General features: G+C 50.7%; 2 protein-coding genes across 2 annotated transcripts; one reads left to right on the forward strand and one right to left on the reverse strand.

The window, feature by feature from the left end:
• Positions 1-10,722: 10,722 nt before the first annotated feature.
• Positions 10,723-13,035, forward strand: NMRAL1 (NmrA like redox sensor 1). The gene is given in 6 exon segments (XM_085313734.1): positions 10,723-10,842; positions 10,844-11,010; positions 11,770-11,956; positions 12,672-12,795; positions 12,880-12,937; positions 12,939-13,035. Coding segments are annotated over 6 exon segments (753 nt in total).
• Positions 13,036-14,136: 1,101 nt separating this feature from the next.
• Positions 14,137-27,090, reverse strand: DNAJA3 (DnaJ heat shock protein family (Hsp40) member A3; the record flags this gene model as incomplete). The annotated part of the gene is made up of 11 exons (XM_085313755.1): positions 14,137-15,348; positions 16,187-16,297; positions 18,998-19,095; positions 19,875-19,990; positions 20,748-20,876; positions 21,789-21,853; positions 22,725-22,872; positions 23,811-23,963; positions 25,035-25,235; positions 26,141-26,224; positions 26,884-27,090. Coding segments are annotated over 10 exons (1,299 nt in total), but the record flags the coding sequence as incomplete, so codon positions are not given.
• Between the last annotated feature and the right edge of the window lie 11 nt (positions 27,091-27,101).

Raw genomic sequence — 27,101 nt, forward strand, 5'->3', positions numbered from 1 at the left:
GGGAAACCCAAGTCCTCCTGGTCCTCCTTGGCTGCCCAGCTGTGGTCCTCCTGTTTTGCAGAGGCTGGCCAGAGCTCCACGCTCTCCTCTGGCGGCGGCTGGCCCCACTGCGGAGCCCTTTGCCCGGTACAGCAAGGCTGCTGCAGCGGCTCCGCTTGCCTTACTTTTTGCCCCGCAGCTAGTGGCTTGTAAAATTAGGGCATGGGAGTCAATTAAAGGAGCTCTGCAAGCAACCCACTGCTAAATTTTTACTCTTTGCTGATGTCTTGTTGTCTCTAACTTGTCTGCTAAGTTCAATGAAATCTTTGCATGCAGCAGACACAGTTTCCCCTCTGCTGTGTAACCAGTAACGTGGCCAAAATGAAAGATATTTTTTCCTGTTTGTAGTGAAGTTTCTCTGTTTCTCCAAAATATGACCAGATAACAAAAGCCCTTTGGGGACAACCTGTTCTAATGCTGGAGATTATTTGATCATGTTCTCCAGTGCTTTTTCAAAATATAATACTGCTGCTGGAAGTCAGCAGCCTTGGTTTAGCTCATGCAAGGGGAGGCGAGCGACCTGGAGGATAAAGCAGAACGAATAATGCAGTGTCAGCATTTGTTTCTGCTTCCACTAGAAAAGTTTTACTTGGATGCAGCTCTAGGACCGCCCAGTGGATGCTGGTTTACTTGGAGGCTGCATCCTAGTTAGGCGAGGGGCGATACGAGCTATCTGAGGCTAGAGGCCAGTCAAAGCCAATCTCTATAACCCACAGAGATGCAAAGCATTTCCAGGACGTGACCCAGTCCATCATGAGACCGCCGGGATGATCTGCCTTCTGGAAGTGCCATGCTTCCAAGTGCCGAAAGCTGCAAAGCGGCGTCCGCAGCTGTCGTATGTGCCAGGAGCTCAGCGGGCCACCCCTGCGCCCAGCCAGAGCCTGGCCAGGWATGTAGCTACGGCAGACGCGGTGCTGCGATGGGCACAGGGAGCAAATAGTGACAAGTGCTTGTAGCTGGCCACACTTTGCTGCTCGCCCGTGCCGAGCACCTTGCACRCGTCCTGCCACCCTCACCCAGCCACGTGAGCTCAGGCAGAAAGGACGAAGCCAAGCGATGAGCAGCAGAGCTCAGACRAGGGGTCTGGGTCCCCGATTTGCCAGCCCCCAAGGTCCCGGGGTGCAGGGGGTGATGGTGGCCGGCAAACCCGGCCCAGTGGGCACAGGCGCCCAAATCCTGCGCACCGCATGTCCTCAGCCCCGCAGTCAGCGCAGCAGGACGCCAGTCAGCGCGACAGTCCCTGCCCGGCGGCTGCCTCCCCGGGAAGCGGCGGATCCGCAGTGCGGCCGGCTCGGGGCCGCGGGCAGCTCCCGCTACTGCCTCCCCGGCAGCCTGTCCCAGCCGGGAGGCTGCCGAGGCCGCGTGCCCGAAGGAGCAGCGAGCCGGTGATGGCTTGTTTCTGTCCTGCCTTGCTGCCTGCGTCCCTGGTGGCACCGAGATAATAAGATGAAGTGCAGGAGGCTGCACAGCCGAACTGATGAATGACATCTGCAAGCCCCAGGGAGGGAAACTGGAGATTTTGCTTGCAAGAACTTGGCATTAATGCTTTTTTGCCATGTTTGCTGAGCTCTGAGAGCTTGGCCCGGGAGTGCAGGGGGGACTGCGGGGCTGACTCACTGCCTGACTTCAAACATCACCGCTCCCTCCCATGTCCTTTACCTCCCTTGCCAAGCTTCCTGAGGACTAATGCTGAGAAACACTTGGCAAGAGAAACCTTTCTGTTGGTCACCTCATACTAAAATCAACCATTTCCTTCCCATACCCCACCTAAAAGCAGAACATTCCCGTGTCCCTGAGAGGCTCCAGGACCATCCATCCACCTCGTGGGTCGCTACAGGCCATGGGGCTCTGGGGGACACGGGGGCCGTCCCTCATCAAGCCAGGGTGAGCGGGGAGGCGGCGTGCACGAAGGCTKCTGCTGCCAGCCCCCTGGGCACGGTGGCGAATTTGCCAGAAGGGCCGCAGCTTCACACCGGGAGCCGGGGCCACCGCGGCAGCTACCAGCAGCACCACGCCTGCAGCAGGCTACGACACGTGGAAACCAGAAACCTGTGGTCGTCACAGTGCGTGCAGCTCACAGTGGGCTCCTGGGCAGATCCACCAGCGGCRGCTGGCACGACGCATACCCAAATGGGTCGGCGCTTCGCAGCGCCCCTTGCAAACCCTGGAACTGCAGTACCTAGTCTAGCCAAGACCTAGAGCAGCCCTTTGCCACCTGGGGCTCGCAGAGCCTTTGGGGGCCCAGCTGGCTCTGGCAGGCTGGGGACTGCTGTGGTGTTTTTGCAGGCACCAAACTGTTGCTCGTGTATACAAAACAACTGAAAATGGCCCATTTACAGCATGTCGGTATGTTATAAAGCTTTTTATATTAATTGCATTACAAAACAGGTGCCTCAAGGAGCAAAGAAATGCCCATTCCAGTGAGGCTGCATGCCCCCAAACAAGCAGAAACCTTCATTCCCGTGCTCTCCTTCTCCCAGCCCCATCACTGCTGCGGAGCCAGTTAATCAAAGAGCTCTGGTCTGGGGCAATATGTCGTTCAGACCTGTCTCCAGCCAGTGGGCCAAACCCAACGGCCCAGCACCCCATCTCCTTCATAGTTTCTCTCCCCTAGAGTTAGCAGCAGCGTTTGCTCAGAGCGAAACCAGCCTTCGAGCTCTTCCCACCATTTCCTGGCGCGYGCTGGGTTTCTTCCCCACAGCACCCCGGCCTGGCCTGCTCCCCATGCTGAGACCGTGCAACGAAAGCCAGGTCCCCAGGTCCCCGTCAGGGAGARGAGCCCCACGGCACTGGCGGTTCCCAGCTGGCCAAGGGCAAAGGAGGGAGCCACTGGCCATATGGGATGCCCGTGACAAGTTAGCTGGAGCTAKCTTTAACTTTCAGCCCGCTAAAAAGCTTGGGTGGTGGCAGTTGCTCTAGCTGAAAGGCTGGAGGGCTCTGTTATGAACCCAGTGTCTGCAGCACCGGTCTTTTTTCGGTAGCCTTTGGTCACTGAACTGCTCACACCAAGCCAACATTTCCAACACTAGATACCTCTCAACTGATTGTTTTTGCAAATCCTTAACTCAAGATATAGGCTGCCACCTTTTGGCAGAACCAAAAAAAAAATTAGCAAAACACCATTTAAGTGAAGCRATGAAGTATTTTCTGCGTTAAACCTGATTATGAAGCTTGCAGATTTGCCGTTCACCTATCACCTAAGCTTGCATATGATTTTAAGCTTTAGTTTTGCTTTTTTGGTCTGGATTTAGTGCTTGCAGGATTACTGCGATCACAGAGTGAGTTTCTCAGGCCCACGCTCCTGCCAGGCCCTCCCGCGCTTACCAGGAGGGCTGTCTCCAAAATTACAGAGGCCATTTTAACCCAGGCAGTGTTCGGAGCCCCTGTCCTGTAGACACCATTTACTGCGAGGTGTCACCACAAGATCTAGAGCTGAGATCTGCTGCATTCGCACCACGGACTGCAGGCAGCTGCAGCTGTCCTGTGGCCTGGTGGTGGCCAGGTCACTCGCTCATCGTGTGACCGGGAGTCCACAGAGCAGCAAGCAGTGTTAAAGGCTGTAGCTGCCCCAAGGTCTCCTGGATATCCCAAATCTAACCTCTACCAGGCTTTTTTTTTTTCCCACCCAAAATCTCCATCAGAAGAACAGTCTGAGCTGCAGAAATGTGTCACAACATCTGCAACRGAGCTCAGTGTCATCTAAAACCTCACTAAGACAAAGTGATTCCTCAAATATTAATTTAATCTCAAATATTGACTGCCAGGCTGAGAAGAACTTTAAGGAATTTATTGACTCTATATTTCTAGGAGGTAGCTTGGAAAGGCTGGAGCGGTCCTGCTTGGACGTCCRCGGGGAGCCAAGGTGGGGAAACGTTTGCGAGATGCTCTCCGTCCCCGTCCCCATCCTGCCCGGGGCGCAGMCCCGCTGCCGTCTGGCCTGCACAGCAGAGCTGCTGCCGTGACTGCAGGGCCCGGCACAGCGCGAATAAGCAGCGAACGCCGGAGGTGAGGAGCCGTGAACGACCCCCAGGCCAGTCACCAACAGCCCCAACAGCAAATCTTGCCAGAAAAACAACCATCGATCTTTGGATAATTCTAAACAGACAAAAAAAAAGAAGATAATTTCGGAGAGGAGGCATCCCACGGGCACTGCTACACCTCACGAGCTTCAGATTGAAAAACGAGGCATTTCCTGAGCTGGTCGTGCCCCCAGGACAAGCTTTTACACACCTGTGTGCGCGGCTAACGGAAAAGCAGCTCTCCCTGGGATCGCTCCTTGCCAGGAGGATCTCAGTTCTCAGGACATCAGCGGGACAAGGAAATGCCGCCAGCGTGCTGCCGTGGGGACCGCAGCCGCCCCCGCCCGCCCCCCGGGCCGGCTGAGGCTCCGCGGCGCTGCGGGACCCTGCCGCCCTGCGGCCGGTGAGGGCCGTCAGCGCTCGGGCCAGGCCCCGGCATCCCGCCGGAGCCGCAGCTTCGAAACGCCCCAGCCAGAGAGAAACCTCCGCGCAGCGTCTGCAACCCTGGCACCGCCATCTCGTCAGGTGGCCCCAAATGCCGCACGTCTGGCTCTGGAGAACCCTTCGAGGCGGGGATGTCTCGCGAGGTGACGGCACCCTGCCCATGGTCCAGCTGCTCCTCACCGCCCAGCCCGGTGCCTATAGGATACACGCTCTTCCTAATGACCTCGGTGATTAAACGGGAGCAAGAGCAAGCCAAACGGAGCGGGCGCAGCTGAGGTGGAGCGCCGGCGGCGGCCCGGCCTCCCGCTCGGCACACGCAGCCTCACCTCGCGGCGCGCGGCGCGGGGCTGCACAGCGCCGCTAGCACCGCCGGGCTCCAGTGCTTCGACCTGACTCTTGGCCTGCGGCTTGCACATCGGGGTTGGGTGAGGTACCTGAGGAGGTGCCAGGTGCAGCCGTGCAGAGTTCAGTGCTGCTGTCCCCTCTGGCTGAGCTCAGGAAAGGCCTGCTGATCCGGGAAGGAAGGCCAAGGAAGGAACTGTGGGTGCAGCTCGGCGGAGGAGACGTCAAGGCCCAGCCCAAACTGCTGATGGACGCAAGACCACAGCTCGTTCTTTGGTGCACCTGGCTCGCAGGCAATGTGCTGCTATTTTGCACTGTGCCACAGGCAGGGATGTAAGTTATCTCATCCCTGGCCGTTTGCGACGTACTTTCTCAGGATTTCTTTTTTTTTTTTTTTTGAAGTGGAATGATTTTATCCAAATGCCATTAACATGGGGGGCAAAAAGCGATGATGCTACAAAGCACAGATGCTTTTTAATAGCCCCACAAATGGGACGCCTGGCTGTGGCTGCCTCCGTGCCTCGTCCATGTGGTTGGCGGCAGGCAAGGAGGGGGCAGAACTGGTGACCAGTGCCTGGCCCCCATGAGGACCAGTGCTCATCCTGAACACTTARGACCATTCCTTAAACCTCTCCACCTCTAAGCAAGCTGTAAGAGTGGGACAGCAACCCAGGATGGTCGCCTGGGAACACAGCAGGGAAGAGCTGGGATGTCTCACTACAGCAAAGTCAGTGCCAGGCACCATAGCACCAGGTCCTGCCGACACCAGCATCTCAGACCTGAGCACAAGACTGCCCCAAGCCAGTCTCTTGGCCAGGGAGATTTCTGTGAGATGCCAGTGGAAATTAGTCTCTTCTTGCCTATTCCTGTGACCTTTCTAGAACAGCTCCTCACGCCGCCACAGAGAAGCCCGGCACGGTACAGCGACTCCATTTCACATGGCTGACGCAGCAAGCGGTGTCCAGCCACTCTTCTCCGTGATAAAGCACCAAGCGATGCCTYCCCTTCCCTCCAGACCCCTCCCAAGTGATCCCCTCCATGAGAAAAACAACAGAGTTCAAAGCAGCCCCTCCAAAACCTTACCTCAGTTTCATGCCGCCTTCTGCAGGTCTCCACACGAGCAGGGGAGGGGAGAGGACATCCTTAGTCACAGCAAGAGCACCGCTGGCCTCTGTGCCTCTCCATCACGTGGGCCGCAGCTGCCAGCCAGCCTGCCGACCTGGGCAGTGGTGTCCCCCTCAAAGCCTTGACTTCTTGCTGCCTTGATGTTGAAGTTCAAGAAATAAAATGGAAGCCGGATGCCTCTGTTTCACGGGATCTTCCCCTGTCCCTCCAACGAGCACGGAGGAGCTGATGGGAGGTGGGGACCCCCAGAGACAGGGCACCCACAGATGGGTGATGCAACAGGCAGCACTGGGCGAGGTGGTTRCAGCGTCCCCCCACCCCACTGCTCTTGTCGTTCCAGCTGAGTTGCTTTTCTCTCTTTCGGTTTGCTCCTCACCCCTTCCTGCACTGCGGGTCTTGCTTGATCTTCCTTCCTGCCTGCGCAGAGGTGCCAGACTGCTGTATATGCAAATTGATGTGAGTATTTACTGAGAAACCCATGGCTTCATGGGTTTTGTGCAGCACCTCGTAACCGCCCACATCTTATCTGAACCCCAGACATGGGGAGTGCTGGGTCCRTCTCAGTGAGACGGGGAGATAGTCGGTGCACAGCCATTTCCTGAGCCATGGCTGCTTTCTCCCAGGAGAACTGCAGCTCATCTGAACGATGTGCAAATTAAAATGAATTCCCTGGCAGCAGAACCAGAAGATGAGGAGCAAAACCAGAAGAATCAAGCTGGGTTTTTTTTCTGCTTCATACATCCTTACCAGCCATGAACATCAAGCTGGGTTTAAAACCATGGGAAGATCTCAGTGAACAGGCTGGTGTCCCAGCAGCTCATCTGTAGCTATTTCCCTTTGCTGGGCCATATGAGGGAACACTTTTTCCCCCCCTCTCCACTAGGAAATTCTAGTTGTGTCTTGAAAATATTGAAAGACCAGAAGGGGCAGGAATCAACTCTCCTTCCTCCAGAGCTGTTCCTCTGCCAGTGCTGAATGCTTTCTCTCGTTCTCAGTCTATCTCTAAACAGATGGRCCGATGCTCACCACAGAGCAAAGCCTTTACAACCGAGTTGCTGAGGCCGCCATAGCAAAGGGGGTTCGTTCCCACAGGCCCCGCATTGCTGGGCTTGCTAAAAACAGTTTGCAGGAGTGGGGCTGGCAGGGACACTCCTTCTCCCAGGCAACTACAGGCCAGTCAGCCTGACCTCCATCCCTGGAAGGGTGATGGAACAGCTCCTTCTGGATGTCATCTCCAGGCGTATGGAGGAAAAGAAGGTGATCGGGAGTAGCCAGCATGGATTCACCAAGGGCAAATCCTGCTTAACCAATCTGCTAGCCTTCTACGATGGAATGACTGGCTGGGTAGATGAGGGGAGAGCAGTGGACGTTGTCTACCTTGACTTCAGCAAGGCTTTTGACACTGTCTCCCATAATACCCTCCTGGATAAGCTCAGAAAACATGGGTCAGATGAGTGGACAGTGAGGTGGATTGAGAACTGGCTGAAAGGCAGAGCTCAGAGGGTYGTCATCAGTGGCGTGGAGTCTAGTTGGAGGCCTGTGGCTAGTGGAATTCCCCAGGGCTCAGTACTGGGTCCCATCCTGTTCAACTTATTCATCAATGACCTGGATGAGGGGACAGCGTGCCTCCTCAGCAAGTTCACTCATGATCCCAAGCTGGGAGGAGTGGCGGATACACCTGAGGGCTGTGCGGCCATTCAGAGAGACCTGGACAGGCTGGAGAGCTGGGTGGAGAAGAACCTCCTGAGGTTCAACAAGGGCAAGTGCAGAGTCCTGCACCTAGGGAGAAATAACCCTAGGCACCAGTACAAGCTGGGGACTGACCTTCTGGAATGCAGCTCTGCAGAGAGGGACCTCGGAGTTCTGGTGGATGACAGGTTGACCATGAGCCAGCAACGTGCCCTTGTGGCCWGGAAGGCCAATGGTATCCTGGGAGGTGATCCTGCCCCTCTACTCAGCCCTGGTGAGGCCTCATCTCGAGTATTGTGTCCAGTTCTGGGCTCCCCAGGACAAAAGAGACATGGAGCTACTGGAGAGAGTCCAGCRTAGGGCTATGAAGATGATGAGAGGGCTGGAGCACCTGCCCTGTGAGGAACRGCTGCGAGAGCTGGGCCTCTTCAGCCTGGGGAAGAGAAGGMTGRGGGGGGATCTGATCAATGTGTGTAAGTACCTGAAGGGAGGGTGTCAAGGGGACGGGGCCAGACCCTTTTCAGTAGTGCCATGCGACAGGACTAGAGGCAATRAGCACAGAGACACAGGAAGTCCACCTGAATATGAGGAGGAATTTCTTCACTGTGAGTGACAGAGCACTGGCACRGGTTGCCCAGAGAGGCTGTGGAGTCTCCTTCTCTGGAGATCTTCAAGGCCCGCCTGGGTGTGATCCTGTSTAACATGCTCTAGGTGCCCCTGCTGAGCAGGGAGGTTGGACTAGATGATCTCCAGAGGTCCCTTCCAACCTTACCCATTCTGTGATTCTGTAATGGCAGCACTTAGGATCACCGGGGTTTACGTAGTGCGATAGTTTCGATCTAAGCTCTTTCCTACATGTTACGGCCAGTGGTAGGTCATGTCCTGTTAACGCAGCATGCACGCCCTTTGGAGGCAGCCCCCTTCCTCCTCCTCCTCCTCACTGGGCCTCCAGCTGCAGCAGCAGGAAATGGTTATCAAGCATGATGACAAGGTCAGCTGGTTTGTGTTTCCGTTTCGAGCATGGCCAGAAGAAAGGGTTCTTCTGCAGCCACTCTCCTGCCTGCACTAAGCTTGGCTCCTGCTGTGGCCTTCCCTCTGTGCTGCTTTTCCAGCACCTGCACCCAGTGCTCCCGGTCTGCCCTCTGAGTCCCCGGGGAAGTGGCAGCACGTGCTGTGGCTGGCTCAGCGAGGTGGCACGCATGGGTCATCTGCATGGGTGGYGTGGGCGGCTGGCCCGCTGCAGCCGCTGCTGTCCCTGCAGCCRTTCCTGCAGCCGTTCCTGCCACCGCGTGGCCGGTCCAGGCTCTTCTGCTCTCCACCAAGTCTGGCTGAAACTGGTGAGTGGCCACRCATGCTGGCAGAGCTCATGGCCGGCCGGTCTGGAGGCAGGTGAGGAAGCCTGGGTGAAAGCAGGAGCTCAGAGCTGCAGCCCCTGCTCCAGGCTGCCCCCATGCCAGGGGGCACAGGCCTTGCTCTCGCCTGTTCCTGGGAAGTGCTTTCTAAGGGGTCAAAATCTCTTCTCTCCGCAAGGATGAGAKCTATTCGAAACTTCTCACTGTACTGGAGGCTTGTTAGAAGAGGAGATGGTGTCTGGGAAGTCACATCAGCTGTCTCCTTCCCTGTAAGCTGTGGCTAAAGATATCTCGTATCAAAAAATAGTGTCTGCACGCAAGCCCCTGTCTGGGCTGCACACCAGCCTCCTGATCCCACTCTCTAAATYATTCATTTGTGTTAATTAATGCTTCTGAATTATTTACTCGTGAATGTATAGMATATGTCCCTCACAAATTTTTGGGGCCATTTATTTAATTCAGAAGCTAATTACCCCATACGCTTACCAAACTCGACATCTCGAGTTTCCAGCAGGACGAACTTGACACATCCTTCATTACGTACAGAGCTATTCGGTGTCTTTAATCTTCCCGGCGAAGCTCGAGAGCGGCACAGAAATTGGGGCGATGGTTAGGAAAGCGCCGGAGGTGAATCGGCCCTTCCCGACTTGTCTCCGCTGTTTGGCGAAGGGGAGTTGGCCCCTAGCCCAGCGCGGGGGGAAGCCGGTCCTCCCGGGTAGCAACGTGCCCGGCCGGGGGATTCTCCCGGAGCAGGCGCTCGGGAAAGGGCGGGAGGAGGGTGGGACGTGGGGGACCGGACCGAGCCGAACCGGGGGGCGCGGAAGCGATGGCGGGCTGGGGGCCGCACCAAGGCGTAGCGCTCGGACGCCTTGGAAGAGGCCACCTTGAGCGAGGCAGCGCGCGGCAGAAGCGGATCCGCCGCCGGCTCTCGCGGAGGTGCCACGGGATCGCGGCGCGGTGGGAAACCGCAGCCCCCACCAAGCGGCAGCACCCGGCACGGGCCGTTCGCCGTGGAAGGGGCGAGAGCAAGGAAACGGAGAAGGGGCCGCGGSCCCGTGCGCGTGGCRGTGAACGGCCCCGTCGTTCTCTGCRGCGCCGGCTCCCGGTGCAGCCTTGCCGGCCCTGGGGCTCTGCGAGCGCCCAAGACCCCTGGTCTTGCACAGCCGGGAGCGGGTCAAACAGCTCCAGGAGCTGGTGCCTGGGGTCACTGGGGAGCACGGTTGAGAGCGCTGCCCGGAGTCCGCTCCACCGGTGCTTCCCGGGGCCGAGCCAAGCTGTGCTGGCTGCAGTTCCCCCGCACGTGCGGCTTTGGGCCAGGGATCCCCGGGCTTTCCCAAGGGGTAGGACTTCCCCGCCAGGACAGCTTGGTGGCTTCACAAGGTGGTATGGCTGCCAAGTCTGGATGGCAGTGGGCAAAGGCCTGTTAAGGTGGACACATTACCCGTCACATGTTTAGGACTGGGTGTTTCTGTGCTTGGTGGAGGAGCTGGGAACAAAGCTGGAGGGTTTATGGTCCTTCAAAAGTGTCATGGGGTAAGCAGAGTCCCTGGTTCCACCCAGCCGACCTGCAGGGCTTCCCGGTGCTGCTCAGCCCTGGTTCCAGCTGAGGACTCCAGGTGTCAGATCCTGAGGAGCTTGCCCAGCTGRTGTGTGTTAGCTGCTGCCCTCCCACCCAGGGGAAGGATTGGGAAGAGGTGTTGGGGCAAGGTCCCATGTGTGTCTTGAGGGAGCTGCACTGCCTTGGTTCGCTCCTGCACCTGCCTCCCTGGCTCGCCTTGTGCCATGGTGTGTACAGCAGCCTGGAGAACATGGAGCAGCTGATGGGGGGAYGGGATGGGATGCCTGGAGGTGCCCCACTTTGATGGCAAAGGCGAGGTGGAGGAGTACTTCCAGGCTGCTGGTGTTCCCACCATGACCACCTGAATGCCATGCTACTTTGAGACTTTCCTCTTCGTCTTCAGGCCTGAGAAGGCCCAGCAGGGAGACGCCTGCGCGCTGGGAGGACGGCAGCTCTCGCTCTCCACGGCTCTGTGCCTCAGTTCTTTAGTGGCTCCCACTGTGCGCTGGCGCACTGAGGCGGGGAGGAACCATCCCCTCCGTGAGCAACTCCGCAGCAGTGGGAAGCGTGGTGGCAGCCATGGTGCTCCTGTTTGCTGGCATGGGAACTACCTGGGGGTTTTGCCCAAGAGAGTGTGCATGTCACGCCTGACCGCTAAAAACCTGGGCCGGAAGCCTGCGTGCCGGCCTGTGCCGTGGCAGCTTTGCTGCTGGTTTGCCGGGACGGTTGCGCCACTGGTGCAGGTGGCACCAGGGCTGCCCTGGCAGAAGTGCAACCGATGGTGAGGAGAGGCCTGTGGCAGACTGACTGCRGAGGGTTGTGGTCCTCCAGACCCATTTGGATGCCTGTAAGAAAGAAGTGCGATCGCGGTCCTGTTTCTGGTGCTGGTAGCTGCTGCACAGATCCCAAAGTGTCATGTAATACCCCAAATCCCTGGAACTGGGATGCTGGAGCTCACAGACAGGGTTGCAGATCAAGGTGCGTCATGCTGGTTGAGCAGTGGAGGCCACAATCTCTGAGCTCAGCCGAGCGAGTGCTCTCGTGAGTGGTTGTGCCAGTGCAGCGTTCTGGGCTCCTCCTGACCTCGTGGTCGAAGGCTGCGTGCTGAATACTCCAGCTGTGGCTCCTGGGAACTGGCCTYGCTCCAGCAGGACTGTGCTGTGGAAAGCTCTGCCCAGGCTCGATCTCTCTCCATCGCAGCGCTGCCCATGGGGGACACCTCCATGGCCAGGATGGCARTGGAGGACCTGGGGGAGGTTGTGCTTGGCCGGCTGAAGGCCCTGGAGGAGTACACAGGCCAGGTGATCGGGCTTAGCACGGGCAAGCTYGCCGTGACAGAATACGCTGCTGCCTTCCCCCAGCACACGGGTAGGACTGTGGAAGCCACGGTAGGAAATGTCCCTTGGTGTTTATGATACCCTCGTGGTGAGGGAACCTGGGAGCTGGGTGCTCTCCAGGTCCCTGCCCTGGCCATGTGTGGACATGGCTGGTGGCACCAGCAGAGAAGCAGCGCAGGGGCCTTTCCTGTCTGTCCGGCTAGCGTGGCCTCCCCTCCGTGAGCCGAGTGCCAACAGCAGGGCCACCCTTGGCCAAACGAGTGCCCGTCTGCCCCAGCAAAGCTACAGCTCCCCACCCAGGGGCAAGGCCATGCACCACCAGGATGCCAGGCCCTGAGGGGTTCGGGTCAGCCCAGCCTTGGCGCTCAGGATATGTCTCACTGCCGCTGAGTGCTGCTGGAGCAAGTGCTGGGACCAACGTCACCTTGCAGGTATTGCTTTTGGCTTGCGCAAGCGCACCTGGGGAACACTGTGCTTGGCATGGACATGGAGCAGCACCTGAAGCCTGARGGCTCCAGGAAGACTGAGGGACCAGGCAGTCACCAGTGAGGCTGCAGACTTACAAACCAGGCCTTTGCTGCTTGCTGCATCAGGCTGGATCTGGAACAAGCTCTTGAGGGCTTGTGCTGCATGGATTTCCACACTACCACCTGCCCCCTGTCCTTCACATGCTGGCCTTGGTGGAGGGTTGCACTACGATCTTCATCCAGCATCCCACCAGCATGCTCTGGCTAAAGCGCTTCCCCACTCTGACTTCGTACTGCAGGGCTGTTGCCTCTTTTATGCCAACCCTACTAAAATGACTTGTGGAGCAGCAGCAGCAAAGAAAGGCAGATCCCACCTTACCAGACTGCTCTGCTGCTSTTCACCTTCCTTGCATGGTTTAAGTGGTGGGTGGAGTGTGCAATGCCCCAGCCCTGTGAAGCTCCATCCTCTGCCCTGTAAAGACGTTTTTCTTCCAGTTCTTTCCACAGCTCTCAGGAGTATGAGAAATGGCTTCCCTGCAACCAAGGACTTGGCTAACAAACACCGGTCTGAAGCCAGACTGCAGCACGGAGCTGACCCTCAAGCTCAGCCGCGGGGCCTGCACCTTCCAGCAGCGGCTGGCAGACAACAGAGCTGCGTCCTGACTGTTGCTTCCCTCTTCTCCCCCCCAGGCTTATGCAGCAGGTATCTGGTGCCAAGGTGAGCTACGGTGAGCTGCACTGTTTCTTCACCAGTGCCCTGGTAAAGGTCTGAGCCTAGAGGAGCATGTGTGGGAGCCGCGTGCTGATGGGACACGTGGGAAGAGCTTTGCTATGCGCACGTGTTCTCTGAGACTGCTCTCCACTGGTGACTACGTTAGGCCAGTGTCTTTGGAGCAAGACGAGCAGCCGTTCCTGGTGCAGCTGCAGGCAGACAGGCAGTACAAGTGCTGCCTTGCAGTTTGTTCAAGGCAGTGTTTAGTGGTGCTGGGGTGTTTTCACTTCCCTAGGGTTGTGTCTGGTTTCTCAGGCTTGACCTCTTCTCTGGGCAGTGCTGAGGGTAGAGCACCATGTGGCGTGCCGACCTCTTTGGGTAGCTCTGGACCACAAAAGGCCAGCAGCTTCCCAGCAACCAGCCCAGACACCCACAGCAGGCCAGAAGCTGGCTCCTAAGCAGAGAGCCCTGGGGTCCCTCCACGGCCCAAACTCGCGCACCACGGGTAAGCAGCGCAGCACGTGCTGAGCRATGCCACGTGCTGCATTAGCAAACAGTAAACACGTGGTGCTGTGACTTCTGTGCCAGGTTAGCTGAGGACTTAATTCCTCAAGCCCGGCAGCTCTTAACAGCCACAGCGTGGCCTCCTGGCTCCCAGATGGGCTGCAGGCATTGCCCCGGATAGCTGAGCAGAACCTTTGCAAAACCTTTGCAAGGTGGGTCTCTCTGTGCTATTAGAAACTCCTGTCAGTCATCTGCTGGGATGGATTTAAGGATGATGGGATTTAAGACCCCTTAAAAGCACCTTCTCCTACACTGGCTTATTGACAGTACCCTCCAGGCTCTGCTTACACAAGAGATCAGGGGCATGGCAGCCATGCCTGTACTTAAAGGTTACTTGTGGCCACAAAGTACTTCAACATCTAGATACATTCTCTCCACCTAGGAAAGGTCTTCATCCCTTGCCTATGTTGCTTGGGAAGGGAAAAGAGTTAGAGCCAAACCAGTGCAGTCAGGAGTCTAGAACAGTAGATGAGGCAGTAAGGCACAGCAGGTGTTAAATATCTTTATGAAGTCAATCTTATTTACATGGATACAGCTTCACTTTACAGACAGTTTAATCAGGAGGCAACACGTGCTTTATTTCAGTAAATTAAGAAGGGCAAGACTATGGCATGTCCTTGTTTAACTGGTCGATGAGTGGGTGGGTTGATGGTACCTGCAAGTTACAACCAGTAACAGCTGGCTACAGTAACCATGGAAATAGTCACTGCAAGGGCTCAACTCCATCTGAAAAGAGTGAACCACTTCTCTTCTATTCTCACACATGTCAGTACAATAAGACAATGATTCTTACACCAATCATTTACACTATTTGTGTTGCCAACATAAAAAAACAAACAAACAAACAAACAACTTTGCCTCAAGCTGGAAGAGGGCTTGGTGGTAATGTAGCATAACAACTGAACACTGCAGCTGTAAAGGTTTTCCAAAGAGCTGGTGTGAGACTTGTACCAGTTCTGAAGCAACAGCATTTGTGTTGTAACTTTAGTTAACTTTGCGGGGAAGGGAAACCTGAGGCAAAGCGCAGATTCCATCRCTGCTCTTTGTGCATGAAATCAACAGGACTAGCAAACCCCAGATCTGCTGATGAACYCATGGCAACTGTGCGTTGATACGTCTCCGCCGGAGGGAGAGGGCCCACTAAGAAACGTACAGGACAGCTAGAAGGGCACGGCAGAGTGTTGTGAAGACAGGGTCAAAAGTCACTGATGCACCAACTCTCCTAGGAGAAGATAAGCAGTAATAAGCTCACCATACGTATAACGCTGAGAAGGGCACCCGCTGAAAGCAGTCATCTTGGACTCCATCAGCAAACTGCTCCACTCTGGGCTGGAAGGAGTTTTTATTTTAGATTTCCACTGTTTTGGATTCTAATATCTCAATTTTAACTTTTACCAGTAGGACTAGAGAAATCCAAGTGAACTTCCGGCAGCAGTAGGAACTGTGGAGCAGCCTCAAGAGATGTCTGTGCCATTACTGCAGAAACAGCATTTTCCCTTGTTACCATTTCCTAGGACAGCAGTTGCTCATGTCAGGATGGTCATTGGTGCCTCAGTGGTTTGTGGCCTCTCCAGCTGGGATTCTCATTATGCTGCTAATCAACATCCTTTGCTCTCCAGATCCCGCTGCCAGAAAGATTCATCCTCGACTGCAGAGATGATATGCAGCTCCCGGCTCTTAGTTTCCAGTAGAACGTTTCCCTGCAGTTGAAGTAAGGGAAATGTTCAAAACTTCCTCACTCAATCAGCCTAGAGTACGTTGCTTTGCAAGGGCAGGAGTTAGAGAGCACCTCCCCACCTGACTCCACACTTTGTTTGCCACAGGGAACTGACAAGTTTGAAGCATCTCATTCAAGCCTGAAGTGACAGGAAGCTGAGCCCCTGGAATCTAAGACACCACAGCCTGCCATGGCTGAACAGATAATTTCAAGTCTGCAGTGCTCCCTCACAGCAGCTCAAAGCTGACTACAAGGCATCTGCATCCCAGCGTTACGATGCTGCTCTCKATGTGTGCGCCGTGGGCTCTGTTATGCTTTACAACAAAGAAATTCCTTCCTGGCAGTTGCTGGCACTGCAAACCCAAGGTAGGGCAAGCCTAGCCCGAGCATACGAGTAGCAGAGCCTGCACAGGCCCATCTGGGCCTCCCAGCAAACCCTTGCTTTGCCAGGCAGCATTCTAGGCTGCTCTGCAGTGGCAGCTTCAATAGGAGCAAGCTCACTGCTTTGAATCAGGTCGTCACTGAGTGGGCAAGTACTCCCAGGAAGCAGAGCTGCAGGGGTTAAGAGAGAAGTGCCAGCCAGCTCCTTGAAGATGTATCCAGTATTTCCCTTTCTGTAGTAGCAACAGCACGATTTAGTCTGGATTTTTGCACCAGGTAACACAGGACAGCTAGGGCTTTTCGTACTGGTGGCTGGAAGGCCTGAGGCTAAGAGAAAGAAGCAATGCCGTGCTTTTGCTTCTTCTACTGCCCAAGAAGGAATGCAAGTTCTGCTTAGTGTGAGGGGAAAAAACAACAATAAAACACAAGAGGCTTCCTACCTCAGATGGGRTATCAGGAGCTAAACATTTTCTTAAGTTTGGTAAAGAATCCCTCCTTGTTCTCCTCAGCCTCAGGCCTATCCTCGCCTGCTTCAGTGCTGGCCCTGCCACCTGGACACAAACAGCAAAGGGCTGCCATGAGATACACTCCTCAAACCACACCAGCTACATCTCCCACAAGCAGCCAACACCCTGGACAAGGGGACAGCGTTGCTTTAGACTGGGAATGAAGGCTGGTAAAGTTCAAAGTCAGCTGGTTTTGCCAGCATCCTTGTGCCTCTTGTGCCAATGAGCTGTCACCAAGCCACACTACTAGGGCCTCTTGGAATAACAGCGATGCAGAGCCAGGTCTCAGAAGTGGAAGAACATTAGCCCAGGTAAGACTATTCCCTCCCCCTCTTTCAAACCCTCCAGCTGGTCAAGGGAACTCTGGTTTTGCACAATAAAGGCAGGGACCCCAAGAACCTTCGAACACAAGCGTTTGAAATTTAGAGACTACCACTAAAAGCAAACAATCATCAGCTTAACCATGGACAGCAATGACTATGGACAAAAAGACTACTGGTGGTCTCTGGCACAGCCTGTCTTGCCACTTCGCTGTATCAGGGCCCTTCGGAACAAAGGCATATGAAATCAGACTGGGAACTCAGCTCCCACATTTCTCACTCAATGCTTGGACAAACAGCATCAAGGCTTAAATTGAACTCTGAGGACAAATGCAACACCCTCTTGTCAGACATTTAGCAGCTAGCTGTTCAAGCTGTTATTACCAATTTTTTTTTTCCAGTAATCCAGGGCTTGGGCAGGCRAGAAAGTTACACCAGGATACACTACAGTGTGAATTTAAGCTGTGTGTCCGAAACTGTGTCCTCACAGATTCCCGTAAAAAAGGTCTGTTTAGCTTACATAGCCATAGAAAATTTCAGGCTAGAATGAAAAAGGCCGTAAGTATTTCAGAATAGATGTTTACCCGGATATGGAATTTTCAGCAGGCATCAACCAGCTAATTTTTCTATAGGGACAAACCCCAAGAAATTTTTCCCTCTGAAAACTGGCTACAGCAAGAAGAGAGACCTTTTGCTTTTTATACACAAAACCATCAACAACAAAATTGTCAAACCTCCCTCTAGCTTGCTTTTTTTTTTTTTTTTTTTTTGCACACAGAGAAAACACAAAGTCCAGTCTTCCCCATCCTCCCACACCCGACTCCCGAGTTCAGACTGATGCAATGGTGTGAAATACTGCAGCCTGTGGCAAAAAACACTCCTGCTCAGGGTATGTTCTGCTTCCCAGAACTAACTTCCCACACTCAACAACAACCTGTCTCTATACTGCAAACTACTAGTACTGTTTTTAAACCACCTCATTCAGTAATTGTGATAAAACCTGTCAATTTTATGTCTTAAAATCAAATCTATACTGCATTTCTCCCTTTTGGTACATAAGCATCTTTAAAAAGCTGTGGTGAAATATTTGTACTTAGAGATCTCTCCCCTCAAGATTCCCCCTTAATACTTACCTACAATGGAAAGGACAATCCCATTAACTTCCGTATTATGAAAGCGCTATGGAACATAATGCTGGCAAATGTATGGCCATAGCTTTCCAATATGCTGAACTTTCCTGCATCTGCCTATATTCCTCAGGATTTGTAATGTGAAACAGAGAGGACTTGAGTTCTCAGACTCTCTTGTTGCTTAGCGGTATACAGTCTTAAGTCCCCTTATAGGTTTCTAACATAAAAATAAATCACAACCTGACTTTCAAAAGTTCCAATATGAGCAAATAAAAAGAAACATTCTCTAGTAGAGAAAGACAAAGCTCTTGCCTTAAGGTTCTATCATGTTTTATGTCTTTAGCTCTTATTCATGCCAGATACCCCACTAGTGAAACTTAGAAGTACACTAATTTTTTGCTGCAACAAAAATTTTAATCTGGAGCTGAAACAGCAGCTTTACAAAGCTTCCACTGACTTCAGACCCTCCACTGTGCTTGATGCTGTGTACTGACTGGAGCTAACATCCAGCACCAACTACTATTTCTGTCCAAGACTCTCCTATATGCACTGACTAGAGCTTAGAGTGATCCTGATGGCAGTGTAACCATTCCACTTTTAAGGAGTAATTTAGAACCCCAAACCCAGGAGCACCACGRGCATATTCAGTCCCAAACGGCCATTCTGGGTTGTCAAAGCTAGTGACAAACGACACAACACTCTGTGAAGGTTTTCAGAGAAGTTCCCTATTGAATCTCACTGCTGTTCTTCAGGATATTACTGGCAGATGACCATGCCATTCTTGCGCTGAAAGCGACTGCTCCCTTGGGGGTCAGAATTAAGAAACATTCCCACTGAGGTCAGGAGTGAGTGCTGAGAAAGCGAGTGCTGAGAATGGATTAGCTCACACAGAGAACTGAGCTGATGCATATTCCATTTTTCCACCTCTGCTACTAAGACAAATTACTTCTGGCCCAGGGATAAAAGCAAGCAGCTGAAGTTATTCATTACCACGGCAAGATTCACCAGAACTTGTCAAGGCTCTGGAGTATCTTAAAGGTAATGGTACTCTGCTCTCCATTCATGCACAGATTTGCCCAGTAAATACTTCCTCCAAAGAGGCTATTTCCCTGCTTTATACTACAGCCTATTAATATCATACCAGTAAAAATCTCTTTTAAAATAACATAGTAGTTTGTGTTGACATTCTGTCTGAAGGTCAGCTTGGCTCGCCTTCCTCCCCTTGAATCCTCAGGAAACATTCTGCATTCCCACACCACTTCCATGAGAAAGGAGCACTAATTCACACTGCTTACCTGATGATGTATTTGTGACTCCGTTCACTGTGCCTTCTACATCTGCCTCATCCTCAGCATAGCTCATCATTAAAGCTCTCTGGCGATCTGTCAGCCTTCTGCAGGTCAGTACATAGATTGTTGGTTACCACTATCTTTATGGAAAGATATTTTCTATAGGCTTCCCTAATCTGGCAGCACACACAAGAGGCAGCTACCAGAAGCACAAGATTAATACTTCTGAAATACACTGAGAATCTCTACGGTGCTCTTAAAATGAGCACTCTATAAAGAATGAGCCCTAGTGGAAGAGGAATGATATGACCCATGCATTTCACCAAGTGCAGTAAAAAAACAAAGTCTTTCGAAGTGCTAAGAACTATGTAGAGCCACAGCAAAACATACATCTGGCAAGGAGAGCTCAGGAAACGAACACCCAAACTGAGTGCAGTAACACAAGCTATAAGGTTTCTTTAACCAGTGGTGCAGAGGTTCAACAAGCAGTCTGAAGAGCAACTCCAAATCACTTTARTTCCTTTAAGTTGCAGGTATAAAAACACCGGAGTGTTATAAACCAGAACACTTATGCGTCATGTAGCTGGCATCCGCAAGATGCAAGGCAAATCTGCAAGTACAGAACTACTTATGTAGCTCCAGGATTTAGTATTCTTACAGCTGGCTTCCCAAATTGTGCTTTTTTTAAAAAAAAGTAAAATAAAATAAAATAAATAAAAAGAAGTTTACCTCACATGAAAATAAAAAGCAGTGTGAGAAATTAATGAACTGGCATCTGACCAAGATGAACAGATAAAGCAATGAGACATTTTCATAAAATTTCTCTAAACTTTTTTTGCAAGGAGTTTAAGATTTCACAGAAACTTGTATTACATCTACTTACTGAGGAACTTTTATCTTTATGTGAATGTAGTGGTCTCCATAGCCATAACTGTTAACTTTGGGAATGCCTTTCCCACTCATTCGAATTTTCTGGTCTGGCTGAATACCAGRAGGTATCTATGAACACAGAGAGTCAAATTTATTATTCTACTTTAAGCATTTCTATAGTAATTATCTACTTCTATAGCAGGCTTCAAAATAAGATGGGGAAATCTGGTATTTTCATGCATCCGGACACATTCAGGGGCTGTCAGTAATGATGAAAACCTTTTGAAGGAAAGGCCAAGGAACGTAGTACAATTCAGACAACCTTAGACAGGACTTCTCATCATTCTCCGAGACAAGATGCAAGAGAAAGGCTTTACCCTGTCCTCCCCAGTTACTAACTTACTGTGATCCTCTCCTTATCAGTAGAGGGGTAACATCCCAATACCAATGTTGCTGTGACAGACATTTAATGCCCCTGACCAAGCAAATAAAGACAGAAATACATAAATATATTTTGACCAAATAGTATTGGATAGTATTTATGAACATACGGAAATAGGCTGGTCTATCCAAGAGAATCTTACATATGAGACAATACTAACAAAATCATCCAAGCAGGTTTTCCCAGCACTCAGTAGCCTGCCATTCTTAGCAATGCTTTATTTGTCTAACAATCCACACAGTCCTTCCTTTCTCTGTTGCTATATGGTGACACAAAGGGAGATATGACCAAACAGGTCACAAGTTACCTGACACACAATACTGAAGTAGTGTGAAACTTGACACAAGCAGACTCAGGAAGTTTGCACCATCTTTCCAGCAAAGGAGGAGTTTTTCTTGTCCTACATTACATTATGCTACAGCTCTTCTACGTAATAGAACTTACCGTGATATTGATTGTCTCGTATAAGCCTTGACACCTGGCTGTACCTCCCAGGACAGCCTGTGCTATTGATATAGGGAGGTCCGAATGGATATCCGCTCCATTTCTTCTGAACACAGAACTTCTCTGAACCTAAAAGGCAAGTAGTTCCAGAGAGTAGYGAGCACCAACAACACGAAGTTCTCACTGCAAACTGCTTTCGAAGTTCTCAGAAAACATACCAGAATGCTGTAGTCAGACCCTTTACTGTCCACAGACTGCATGGCTAAAAAGTCTCAGTTAATGTTTAGGCATTTAGAAGAAAACAGATATGGACATAACCTTAATTAGCTAGAGGCTTAGGAGGATGTCTGCTTCCTGTCTCAGCAACTTCTTCCCCTAACCTAGTTTAATTTACAGGGTCAGTACAATTCTCTGGAAGACAGAGAAGATGCTGTCTTGCCCAGCGCCTTGAACAGGGGAAAGCCAGAAAAGACACGTAAGCACCTTGGCAGCAGCATCACAAACTGGAAAAGAACTAGATTCTCCTTCACCACAGTAAAGGTGCTGAAAAAAAGTTTTCTCCTTGACACATATGACAGGATATGTGCTGGAGCAGAGGGCCGCAGCTACAAAGAATTTGCAAATCAGCACTTAATGTGTGTTTGCAAAAGGACATTTTACCAGTCAGCTCTTAAGCACATTCCTGCAGCTCTGCTCAGTACTCACATCAATGCAAGCAGACAGCTCCTCAAGTCTCCAAATCATAGACGGAAGGCATCGTGCACCCTTTCTGTATTTTGATGCATAGTACCCTAAACCCTTATCCTGGAGCACACGGTCTAATTCTTCATGAACAGACTTAACATTCCACCACTTGTTACAACGCAGCTCTTCTGCTATCTCAGAAAGTTCATGTAGATCATATTACTTCAGCTGTTTGAAAGGATCATTTGCTTTTTCCCCTCCTGTACCCCACTCGGTCAGACTTTCTAGGCAGTTGTGACGGGAACAAGCAACCAACCTAAATAATAAAAGCAGCTTACAACATATAAYGATACATACCCTGAACGTAATGAAAATTTCTTTCTTTCCCACAGGCATTCGAACTGTCTGCCCATCCTCAACACCTGCAGTTAGAAAAAAAAAAAAAAACAGGGAATGTTATCCTATTTTACCTGGTATTATACTCCATGTATTACWTAAATACCTACAGCTTTTCTGTTCAGACCTCTTGCCATCCCTAAAAGCCTGCCACCACAGCAGCACCCGCACCTCCAGGAGCACAAGCCACGAGACCTACCAGTAGGAAGCACAGTAACACTCTCCACAGGAGCCCAGGAGCTGCGGCCAAAGGAAGGAGGTGTCAGCACACATTTATAGCTCAGATCTGATCACTACGGTGCCAGCCATTTGAACAACCCTACACGAGCTCATTACTTCCCCAAATAATTTAGCAGAGATTTAAGGAAAACTGGATGGCCTCCACAAGCTACAGGAAAATTACCTGTTGCTCACCCAGGATGGTCTTGAAGAAGCAAATTTTTAGCCTCACTACCCATATTATCATCTTTACTGAGAAAGGCAATCAACACACTCTCTGTGAGCCAAACTAAGGCTTTCAGGATCCCCCCTCCAAYTTTCCTTAAAGATCAATGAAAGAGTCAAGTCAACAAGACTTTGAGAGTTCCACTCTCCAACACCTGCCTAGGAAAATTCATGTAAAATCCAAAATCTCTTCTCAAGAAGGCCAAATATTTTTGTCTACCAGATATGAACCCCTCACCAGAGATGTGCACCTCTAGCACATCTTTTTACTAATCCATTCAATTACTAAGCTATCATTTCTCTTTGTTCTTAAGATAACTTCTCTGCAACAAAGCTTCTTCATGTTGCTCTGACATTTGTCAGGAAGTAGCCATGCTCTAAGCAAGAGAGCTTAGGGAAAAAAAAAAGCTACAGCCACTTTAACAGAYAGTAGCGCACAAACACAACACTAACCAGCTGGCACAGGAACCATCACTGTCTTCTTCTGCTTGGTTTGTCCTGTTCCTCGACATACAACACAKGGCGTTGTTATGATGGAACCACGGCCACCACATCGTCTGCACGTAGATCGCATTACAAAAGGGCCTGTGTTTATCGTTTCCTAGTGAAGAAAACCCAAATTGTATAAACAATTGGTATCAGGCAGCTGTGTCTTTGTTTCCACAACACCCTGGTAGCGGCCCAGCACATGCAAGTCCTTCTAACTGCGCATACAGTATGACAGGGTTCAAGGGTAATGATATCCTTTAGTAAGGGCTGGAGCAGTAAACTGGCTCAGAAATACTACGAGGATGTTGCTTATAAGAGGCTGGAACAGATGCTATCACAGAATGGTTGAGGTTGGAAGGGGCCTCTGGAGATCACCTAGTCCAATGCCCCTGCTCAAGCAGGGTCACCTAGAACATGTTACAGGGCTGTGTCCAGGCGGGTTTTGAATATCTCCAGGGAAGGAGACTTCACAACCTCTCTGGGCAACCTGTTCCAGTGATCTGTCACCCTTACACCCTCACCCTCTCACACTACATCTGCCTACTATTTCTATCACATCTGCAGGCATTAGACAGTGCCAGTCYCTCTAACCTGAATGCAATCTCTACCACTCATAGGTTACCCATTTTATCGTGAACTTCACGCTTCGCTAAAAATACATCATCAGCAACTGTCTCCTCTAACAGAGAAGGAAGCTTAGAAAGTTTATTTCACTCATGCAGCTTAAATAGAGAGCCTTCACTTAGAACTCAGCTGTTCAGAGGATGACACTTTCAGAATCTAATACCAGTCCAAGAGCAATGATGATCACGCCATATTGTACAAGTATTGTACATCAATCTACCCTTCAAGCTATCATCTTTATTTGTCCAGAACATATCTTCAAAATAATGAAAATATTCCTAGTACATATTAATATCAAATCTTCATCTGTCAACCTGGTTTCACCCAAGATAAGCTGATGATTATAGAAGTTTTTCAATATGGAAAGCACTAATTTGTCCTAACAACAAAAAACACAGCAGAACTTGTATCTTAAGAAGCACTTACCATGCCAGTACCATTGCAGTAGTGGCAGCGCTGCGCTTTGGTACCAGGTTCATGCCCTCTACCACCACATCGCTGACAGGAGTCATTGATGTTCACCACAATCTCCTTGTTAACACCYTTTGCAGCTTGAGTGAATGTCAATTCCATAATATACTGTATAGGAAACATGAACATTCATCTACAACTGATATGTGATAGGATCTTAAGTAGACTTAAGGTCAAATATCAAACAATGTTTAAAATACATCCAGGTAATGGAGTGGAGGAGAAATAGATGGATAYACACATGTTCTGTCTCATTTTAGGAAGCAAAAATTTGTCTCACTTAAATAAAAAGGGAGTTAAAAAAGGAGAGCAAACATCACAGGAAAGATGGTTATACCAGTCTGATGAGCAATTGTGCAACAGAAATGACTTTTAAAAGTAGAAACAAAGAAAAAAAGACAGTAAAAATCAAAATCACACGTTTTTCTGCTCTTAAGGAAAAAATCTACTTCTGTAGGCCTTATTTAATGGTAAAACAGCAACAGTAAATGCGAAGTCTTTCAATGCCAGTGAAAGCACATGGTCTTCCTCAATAAACTCTTTACTTGGCAAGGAGAGTAATCAGTAAAGATTTTTTACTAGTTCTTGGGTACCTTCCCAGGAGACAGAATATTCTGCTTATAATAAGCCCAAAAGTCCTGAGTATCAGACATATTTCTGAAGACAGTGCACAGATCAATAGCATAAATATCTAAGAGTGCATTTAGCTGCGGTACAAAGGAAAAACAAAACCTCTTTCTCACACTTAGGCTTCATCACTTAACTTTTTAAGCCAATTAAGCAGTCAAATAAAAAGCTGGAAGGCTGTTTTTACAGTTAAGAGTYATTCTGTGGCTTTCGACATTAAAATAAAAGTACGAAACAGACAAACGTACATCAGCTTACARTGATGGTAACAGCCTGGCAGTATTAACTCGTGTCAGAACACGCCAGATAAAGCAGCTGAAGTCTAGAAAGTATATTCTATCTGGAGGCCTACAGCTTACTAAAGGGATGTGASTCTTGGTATGGGAGGCCAATCAGCACCCATACGATGGGACACATTTCTACATCGACATACCAAGCAGCAAAGTCTTTGCTTAAGCCTATACCAAGAGCAGCCAGTGACAGACTAGTGTTCCACATAATTCTATGTTTTTCATCTCATATACTTAGAAAATAAACATGTTTCATCCATACCTCCTGCGGCTGGTCAAAGACACTCTGAAAATCTCCGAAAGAAGATCCTGAAAACTCTCCAAAGATTTTTCTGAAAAGCTCTTCTGGATCAATTGATGGCCCACTGCTCCAATACTGGCGTCCAGTACCTGCTGCACCAGGATCAAAACTAGCTGTACCGTAAGCATCATACTGTTTCCGCTTCACTTCATCACTTAATACCTAAAAGAATTATACCATCAGGACACTGTACAGATCTGGACAAACAAAGCTAGTCCTGGGTTGCATCTCTCAGGAGAATTCAAGGCTACCTGCATTACCAACCCAAGTTACAGAATCATAGAACCGGTAAGGTTGGAAGAGATCTCTGGAGACCATCCAGTCCAACCCCCCTGCTCAAGCGAGGTCAGCTAGAGCTTGTAAGACAGAGCTGCACCAGGTGGACTTTGAGGTCCATTCYCCAAGCTTCTTCATGACATTACAGAGGTTGGCCCAGCTGTCACGATCAACTGAATTATCAGAAAGCCTCACCTCCCATTATATCTCTCATATGTCATTGGGAAAGTCACAAGATTTTGCTAATTCATAGTAAGAATAGCTTATATACATTAAATCACATATACTGCATGAAAGCTAGCAGTGAGTGCTGCAATAATTCTGAAAATCTACGAAGAGTCAAAATCAGCACAAAAGGATTTCTGAATAAGCTGAAGAGTAGGAAGAAATGGGGGCTGGGGCAGGATGGGGAAGCAAAGTGGAACATACCTTTTTTCTCAAAAATCTAGTAACTACTGACAGGGTTTTTTTGTTTGTTTAAGCAGACTAGTAATTCCACTGCTGAAATCAGCTTTCCCATATATGCCAGTCATTCACTTCTGAGAAGGACCACAAATTCAAAAAGGTCAAAACATATTTAACGAAATCAGATATTTGGGTTAGATAATAATTTTCTGGAGCTAATAAAGACATCATTAGGGCAGAGGCACAGCTCAAGGCTGGAATACAACAGATGAAACAGTAGTCAGTTTTATAGAAATTCACACCAGGAGAAGAAATATTTTCCCCCTCTACTCCAAGCATTGCTCCAGTCCTTCCTCCTTTTTACAACGATAAAACCCACATATTACCTCATAGGCCTCTGCCAGCTGAGAGAACTTCTCTTTAGCTTTGGGGTCATCCTTATTTGTATCAGGATGGTATTTCTTTGCCAGCTAAACAACAAGAAATTAAATATTACACACAGAGAGAAGTAATTTTGCTTTAGCATATCTCACATGCCAGGAAACACACATAAGATAGAGCCTAGTAGTCATTATCTGTATTTTAGGGAACTAAAAGCATTCACTGTCTGTATCATCCCACAGCAAGGAACCAAAAAGCTGTCCCTAGTAGACTGCTAGGTGATTCCAAGTAATTCCAAGACTTGCTGTAAAGAGGCCTGCAAGATGACAACGCAAGCATATATGCAGGAAGAACACCYTTTCAACGAGATCCCCAAATCTAGACAGGGGGTTAGCTTTCCTACTGCTGCCTCAGAGTTTGCCTCCAATGGGTCCAAACAGAGGAAACAGGCATTTTTTCCAACAAACTTAAAGGAATAGTAATAGCAAAAGATCCCTTAGAGGAGAAAAAACAWACAAAAAGTGTTTCCCAGGATTTAAGCTCTTAAAGGCTTTCAGGACTTCTCAACACCGAAGCCGCTGTGGGTAGCTATGACTAGCCTCCTTGGCCACGGGCCCTCTCTGCAGGGCCTCCCTCCACGCGCCCAAGGCCCCGCGGGGCCGGGCCGGGCGGGGGCAGCAGGCCCCTCGCGGGGCCGCCCGCCCGCCGGCGGGAGCGCAGGGCCGGCCGGCCGGCCGCAGGGACGTGCCTGGTAGTAGGCCTTCTTGATCTCCTTCTGGGTGGCGGTGCGGGGCACCCCCAGCACCTCGTAGTAGTCCTCCCTGGCGCGGGCTGCGGCGCTGGTGTGGAAGGAGGCGGCGGGCGCTGCGGGGAGGCGCCTAGTCCCTAGGAGAGAGGAGGTCAGAGGGGGCGGCGTGAGGAGCGGGACGGGAGGCTGCGGCGGCGCCGCGGGGCCCCGGGGCCGCC

Source organism: Rhea americana, unplaced genomic scaffold (assembly GCF_003343005.1).
Source record: "Rhea americana isolate MKP2758 unplaced genomic scaffold, rheAme1 scaffold_394, whole genome shotgun sequence".
In the NCBI taxonomy this organism is placed as follows: domain Eukaryota; kingdom Metazoa; phylum Chordata; class Aves; order Rheiformes; family Rheidae; genus Rhea; species Rhea americana.